This window comes from Rhinichthys klamathensis, unplaced genomic scaffold (genome assembly GCF_029890125.1).
Source record: "Rhinichthys klamathensis goyatoka isolate OS25496 unplaced genomic scaffold, OSU_Roscu_1.1 h1tg000412l_1, whole genome shotgun sequence".
Taxonomy (NCBI): Eukaryota; Metazoa; Chordata; class Actinopteri; order Cypriniformes; family Leuciscidae; genus Rhinichthys; species Rhinichthys klamathensis.
The window spans coordinates 426,435-434,331 of record NW_026606912.1 but is presented as its reverse complement, the minus strand read 5'-3'; the positions used below and the strand labels follow the sequence as shown (position 1 = coordinate 434,331).

The following is a 7,897-nucleotide window of genomic DNA, read 5'->3' as shown; positions in this document are numbered from 1 at the left end:
CACACACTAACAGACTCACTTGCAAATGTAGGGATATTCTAGCATCATTTACTCACCAAAACCTGTATTGTTATTTTACCGTAGAAAACAACAGGAGTTATTAAGCTCAATGTTTAGGTTGTTCAATGTTTGCAATATGGAACAATTGGCTTTATGTGAAGAACAAATTACAATTTTATGTTCATGCTTATGGAGTGCATTTGATTTAGCATATTGTCATTTGTACTCTCCAAACACATAACAATATTACTCCATGTCGTAAAACAGACACCTTCGATTGACACTAAACCACCTTTCAAATGATCCGAAAAGAAGAATCCGAAACAGTCTTATCAAGTGAGTGTCAAAAAGTTGTGCAGTGCTTTGTGTACAAGACTAACTGGGGTATTTCTAGAGAGAGAGGCAAATAGCATGCGAAAGTATAACTGAATTTTCATGCCAAGCGTGTGTTGGTCTAAACAGGTCTTTATTCTGCCATGGCAAGGTCTCTCTCTCAAATGTTTTTTTATTATTATTTTGGGGAAAGAGCAGTCTGGATATTCTGCTAAATAACTTAACACGAGTTTGGAATGACATAAGGGAGTTAATGATTTCAGTTAATTTTTGGGTGAAAAACAAAACAAAACGGTTTATAACTTATTGATTATATTAACACACATGTATATGTACTTGGTTTGGTATGTTTTGTTGTGTAAGTAGCATATTTACATAAATTTAAATATCAAACAATACCAGCCAGACATACATGTTTTAGCATCCATGAGGAAAAGAAAATGCACATGTACACAAACAAACCATTTTCACAGTTAACATTTCACCAACAGTCAGAAGAAAAACAGGTTTTGTGTCACATTAGGTCTGAGTCAGATGAAGTGATAAAGAACTGCTCTGTGGAAAAGGTGAGAGAGTGAAGAAGACAGCTGAGAGTTATAAGATGTTATCAGAGAGACAGGAAATATTTCTGAACATAGCCCCACCCTGTTTAATTGCTCTCAGTCTATCTTAGATCAGGGTACAGTTATCAATATGGCCTCCTCAACTGTTAGTGTACGTGAGAGAAACAACTCTGCATTCTGACAGAATCTGTGTTATAATATTGTGTTTTCAGTTTGTTAACAAAAATGTTATTCAGTAAGTAACTGTACTTGTATTCAGCGGTTGGCCTTTTCACCCTTTGCTCGGTATGAGTAAGCTTTTTGCAAAGATCCCTGTGGGGTCAAAAACAGAATTATACAATTACAGAATTAGTGGATTATATAATGTTATATTCTGAGTGCATTAAACTGCAACTGTCGTGATATGACATCACGTCTTTTTTAAAACATAAATTCAACATGTAAGAAATAATAATAGATCCAAAATGTAAAAATATACAATCTGCTCCACTTTATTGCAACACAATATTGGGCTTTAAATTGTGCTTTCTTTTCATTCAACTAAACATGACGTATTGAACTTCTAATGGTCACATGTCTTCAAGTACGAATTCACAAATCAGAAATGGAACTTTGGAATGCACTGAAATTTCTTCAGTATGATCATAGGTTTCTGGTCTCCCGCATTTACTTGATGGAAGTCACTGGAATGAAAAGTGTAGTGTGATCTCCCCTGAAAGTGCCAAATTTGTAAAAAAATATCCTCAGAAATGTAGTGAAATATCATGTTTTACTTCAGATCTATAGTAATATCAACAGGTTTGTTAAGGCATAAGGTAGTAATTATCATTCTTATAGTATAACATCCATTATGTTTCTGTGTTTGTCTGTGTGAAAGAGACATTTAAACTGACTTTTTTTTTTTACATATCAGGTTTTCTTAAACTGGCAATAAACTGCTGGATCGATGCTGGAGGAAAAGAGAGACTGTGAGGGCGAATGAGGGATGAGTAGAGAAACGGAGAGGGGGAGAAAGAGAGAGAGAGAGAGGCGCGCGCATCTCCCTCTGGCCAAAATGAAGAAGAACTAGGCCATGCTGTACCGCACCTGAGCAAAGCCAAAACAGCTGCTGCTGCTTTTTTAACTCACCTTTTAGATTTATTGAGGGAAAAAACAGCTACTGTAACTTTATTTTTACATTAGTGGCAAAGCTCAACGTCCCCTAATCCAACCACGGTGGTGTCTAAGGAGCTGCAAGGACGTAATAACAAATTCAACTTTTGCGTGTGTGTAGTTTAGATCGCATCACTGTCACTGAGCTCTGATGGGTGTCAGATGTGACCTTTTAAAACATTGTTTCAAATAAAAGAGCACAAGCAAATATTTGCACATGTCTGACAGGATTTGCCACAGCTGTCTGATTCTACGAGATAAAATTAATTACATTAATATAGTGTGTTAGAGTAAGAAAAAATATTAGATGCGAAATTCGTTAAAGAAAGACCACACTTATCTGTGCTGCAGTTTCATGCCGCTCATATCTAATATGGTGCCTCTGTTGGCACAATGTGTTACTGCAGCCAAACCAAAAAAGTAGGTAAGCACTAGGAGACAGATTACTGTAAAAATGCTGCCCTTTTTTGATGCCGATATTTAATGACCTGATATTTTGTTTCTAGATCACACATTTAATATAAATAAAATTAATAAAAAAAACATGTGATAGGCTACATGAAGTCATGTTGCATGTGTTTTTAGTAATGGCATGGAATAATTTAAAGAGTAAGATAGCTTTGTTTAGAAAGGATGAAGATCAAAGGAACCTGCTTAGTTTTTAATGAAATGATGCAATTAAGATGTAAATTAGAGATTAAAGCGATTGTGTGTGTGTGTGTGTGTGTGTGTGTGTGTGTGTGTGCGCGCGCGCGTGTAGGCCTACAGGTCACCACAAGGATAAAACCTGAGATCACCTTATGGCGACCAGCCAGCGGCCCCCTCGAGGGAAATGGATTTAAAAAACATACTAAATTATGCTTATTTGAAAATGTAAAAATGCAGAAAGTTTTCTGTGATAGGTAGGTTTAGTGTAGGGGAATAGAATATACAGCTTGTACAGTATAAAAATCAAAGTCCCCATAAAACATGGAAACCCAACGTGTGTGTGGTCCAGGTAGGCTATGCCCTATACGGGTCAAAATGTTCCCACAAAGACGGCATATCAGAAATCCTTGTCCTTGGGGACATTTTTTGGTCCCCATAAGGAAAACGGCTTATAAATCATATCAAGTAATAGAGTTGGGGGATAAAATATATAGCCTACAGTAGGGCAGGCTATACAAATCATTAGCCTGTGTCTATGGAATTTCCCCATAAAACGTGTGCATGCATGTGAACTTCACACTGTTTATTAATTTGTTTCTTTTGAACTTGCAATGTTGCTTGCAACGTTAACATTTAACGGACAACAGTGGCGCAACAAAAACACGAAGACCATTGTGCAAATCTGCAAGTTTCCTTTTCAGTCTTTTTATATAGGCTATATAAAAACGTTATTAAATTAATTTGTAATCATACATTAATATATATTCATTCGCTTTCTCCAATTTAACGAATCATTCTTTTGAGTCGGATCTTTTCCAGGTTTAAAATTCGGCCTAAATGATCCGTTCACAAATCAGACTCAACTGATTCGCTTAACGAATCAACAACGGACTAGAATCGTTTCTATCGGACACTCTTTTTCGTAATTATTTGAAAAACGATGAGTGAGCGGCTAGTAAAAGTATTTCGGGTGTATCGTTGGGCTTAAAATGTTGGATAAAAATATAAGTTAATATATTTGAATGGGTTATTTTAATAGACGAAGAACAGAAATATTACAAATTAAGCGAACTGGAACTGAACCGATTCGCAAAATGAATGGGATTTCCCTTGACAAAAAAAAAGTTAATCGTGGAATGGTGTAGTTTACGGCTGGAGAGGTTGCAGTATAGAGAATGAACAAGATGTCGAGTGTGTGATGCATTACACCACTACAAATGAAACCGGTATTGTATCACGTGGTCACCGTCCTAGTGGATGATCATTCATTCATTGATCATCACCAGTAAAACGGATACATTTGCGTTCATAAATGTGTATGAGAGAAGGCAACAAAGGGAGGGAAAAACAACACAAACGTTAAAGCAGAATCTCCGCTCTCTCTTCTTGAACGCAGCGCGTATCCCAGTCAGAGCGCGAGGATCCGCGGCACGCGCGCACACGCTCGCTCACACACTCGCTCACACACTCACTCACGCACAGTCACACACAGACTGAACCAGCCGAGAGGGGGAAGAATGAGGAAGAACTCGCACGCACATTTCAGCTCTCATAGATTTGCTGATAAAGCATCAGATATTTGATCGCTACGGGTCTGTTTGGGGGAAAACAAACGCGTGTATGGAAATCGGAGAGTGCATAATACTCGCGTGGGTCTCTAATCTTTCCTGCATATCATATATAAAAACCTAAACTAATGCGAGATGGGATACTACTGACTGCTTCCGACACGCACTGTCTCCGTTAACACTCCTACCGCTTTCCCTCAGACTTGCATCTTCACGGAGCACCGTTACGGTAAGAGCACCTTATATTTATATGATGTGATTGCATGGAGATTAATGGTAGCTGTATCGTTGCACGAGGGTTAATAGGGGGCTACAGACAAACCGAGTAGGTATCACATTCATATTTACGGAGAGTGACCCATTTGATACAGAGGTGCGCTCTCGTGCCCGTCCGGCGCGGTCTGCAGTGGCACGCGGATGATGATTTAACCGGCTGTTCGCCTGCACCTTGTTTTACGGATGTGCACGTGAAAGTTGTATTAAACATGATCCGGTCTCGGTAGACTCTGCGCTTTTGAGCACATCGCGGGGCAAAAGCCCTTGAGCAACCGTTTTATCCGAAAAATAAAGAATTGTTATCCCCGATAAGAAATTAGGCATGTCTGCGACGCCTAGGATGTGGGATAACAGATGTTTCATCAGTGGATAGGGTAGAGGTGCTGAATGAGAGCAGGTTGCGGTAGCCTATATGAATGAGAGTGAACGAGATCTGAGCGCAGTGCTGAATTAATGCGCTCTGTATTCGGTTCTTTTGCATTTCAGATTAGTAAACCGAGGTTAAACGATAGTTAAGCTACTGAAATGCATATAATTAAATAATTATGTTGGCTTATTAGAGGCTAAGTGGTTTATTTCATATGAATGTGTGAGTAAGGTTTGCGAGATTTTGCTGTGCACTATGCCCATTGATGACTGCAGATATTAGTGTGTGACACTGTGGGTGTGTGTCCAATGACCATGCATGTGTTTTGCACCATGAGCAAGTGTTTCATCTTCTTGCCTCAAGGGTTGATTGCCACCCTTTGTCTGATAATGGATTTTGCAGGCATCGTTTGAATTTAGGTCTGCTTGCTTGTAGTCAAGCACCAGCGTCCCAACCTAAACTTTACTAGATTTATTTATTTTTTTAATCTAAACTACGCTTTGGACTAATAGCGCTTTTTAAAGAAGAAACACCTTGCAGAATGTAATGTCATTCAGCACTAGGCTTAAGGGAGCATCTGGACTTGTTTATGTATTTTGTAGAAATGAACCTGAAGATTGAATTGATAAAACAAATTTGACAAAGGAATAATCAAGTCCAGATTCTCCAGAATAATTTTTTTACCTAACAATTCTGGAACATGCTTTTCAGCAAATACTGTTAAAATGTTCCTAAAATGTCAGACTTGAATCAGTGTCAGACACCTTATAATATAACAACCATTTTTGACAACACGTATGTTGTTGCTTGTTGGTGATCAGTGCCCTGGTTTCATTTTTCTCCATTTTCTCTTCTTTCTCCTGTTCTCTTTCTATTATAGCAGAAGTTTGTCACAGAGTAAGGAACGATGAGGCTTCGTGAGACCTCCCCACGCCTCTTCCCGAGCTTTCAGTGTCTAGTCGTCTTGGTGATACTGCTCTTTAACGTCCACCATGTGACAGCGGAACATGCTCCGGACCAGAGCCAGGATCATAGTTCTCCTGCCAACAAGTCTTTGTCCTGTGGTGGGACTGTCACATGTGCAGCTGGAGTCATCCTTCCAGTGTGGGAACCTCCAAACCCTTCCTTTGGGGACAAGGTAGCCCGGGCCACGGTTTACTTTGTGGCACTGGTATACATGTTTCTGGGAGTTTCGATTGTTGCTGACCGCTTCATGGCATCCATTGAGGTAATCACCTCTCAGGAGAAGGAGATCACCATTAAGAAACCGAATGGTGAAACGACCACCACAACTGTACGCATCTGGAACGAAACTGTGTCCAACCTCACCCTCATGGCTCTGGGGTCGTCTGCTCCTGAGATTCTGCTCTCGGTCATTGAAGTGTGCGGCCATAACTTTGAAGCTGGTGACCTCGGACCCTCCACCATCGTCGGCAGTGCAGCTTTCAACATGTTCGTCATTATTGGAATCTGTGTCTACGTGGTGCCCGACGGAGAGCTTCGCAAAGTGAAACACCTGCGAGTTTTCTTCGTCACCGCCACTTGGAGCATCTTCGCCTACTTGTGGCTATACCTGATCTTGGCTGTTATCTCGCCGGGCATTGTCCAGGTGTGGGAGGGTCTCCTCACTCTTTTCTTCTTTCCGATTTGTGTGGTCTTCGCTTGGATCGCTGACCGCCGGCTCCTGTTTTACAAGTATGTTTACAAGCGCTACCGAGCCGGCAAGCACCGTGGCATGATCATAGAGACGGAGGGGGACCGTCCTCTGCCATCCAAGGTGGATATCGAGATGGACGGGAAGATGCTGAACTCTCACGCAGTGGACTTCTTGGATGGAACTCTGGCTTTGGAACTGGAGGACAAAGACCTAGATGAGGAGGAAGCTAGGCGTGAAATGGCAAAGATCCTGAAGGAACTGAAGCAGAAACATCCCGATAAAGAAGTGGAGCAGTTGATTGAACTTGCTAATTACCAGGTGCTCAGCCAGCAGCAGAAGAGCCGTGCGTTCTACCGATGCCAGGCGACCCGCTTGATGACTGGAGCAGGTAACATTCTAAAGAAGCATGCAGCGGACCAGGCTCGTAAAGCAGTGAGCATGCAAGAGGTGCGCAGTGACACTGGAGAGAATGACCCCATTTCTAAGATCTTTTTTGACCCTGCCTCTTACCAGTGCCTGGAAAACTGCGGAACTGTGGCGGTGAATGTAATTCGGCGTGGAGGCGATCTCAACCAGACCGTGTCGGTGGAATTCCGTACAGAAGATGGAACCGCGAATGCCGGCTCAGACTACGAATTCACTGAAGGCACTGTCGTTTTCAAGCCAGGTGAGACGCAGAAGGAGATCCGAGTTGGAATTATTGACGATGACATCTTTGAAGAGGACGAGAACTTCCTTATCCACATCAGCAATGTCCGTGTGCTTCATGAGGGTGATGAGCCAGAGACCACTGAGGCCAATCACGTGGACACCATCGCAACACTCGGTGTGCCCTCCACAGCAAGTGTCACCATCTTTGACGATGACCATGCTGGAATCTTCACATTCGAAGAGCCAGTCTCCCACGTTAGTGAGAGTGTGGGTATCATGGAAGTGAAGGTCCTGCGCACGTCTGGCGCCCGTGGGGTGGTGTCACTGCCGTATAAAACCGTTGAGGGAACTGCCCGTGGAGGAGGAGAGGACTTTGAAGACTCCCATGGTGTTCTGGAGTTCCAAAACGACGAAATCTTGTAAGTCATAGTCTCATATTTACTGTCAAATGTGTTTGGGTTCCTGTCCTGATGAGTCACTCCTAAAATATCACTGTTAAGAAGAACCATTTTCGAATTTTTTATTTTTTATTTAAAATCTCGATTTCAATTGCATTAGTATAGTGCCTTGTCAGAACAGGAATGTCATGCATGTAAGATATTTTTGAATTGTATGTGCCTGATGGAGTGGCATGCTTGATGCTAAGTATTTTGCTCTGTGACATCATTGTGATGTCACTATG

At 41.5% G+C, this 7,897-nt stretch overlaps 1 protein-coding gene across 3 annotated transcripts in view; it reads left to right on the top strand.

The window, feature by feature from the left end:
* The first annotated feature begins 4,146 nt into the window (after window positions 1-4,146).
* Window positions 4,147-7,897, top strand: part of slc8a1b (solute carrier family 8 member 1b) — a 95,307-nt gene continuing 91,556 nt past the window's right edge. Inside the window, exons 1-2 of one of the 3 annotated variants that reach the window (XM_056235092.1) lie at window positions 4,147-4,493; window positions 5,791-7,634. In XM_056235092.1, the coding sequence (XP_056091067.1) occupies window positions 5,815-7,634 (1,820 nt within the window). In that variant the 5' untranslated portion in view covers window positions 4,147-4,493; window positions 5,791-5,814. Of the gene's footprint in view, window positions 4,494-5,787; window positions 7,635-7,897 lie in introns of all 3 variants that reach the window. The other 2 variants (XM_056235091.1, XM_056235093.1) reach the window with 2 other exon arrangements.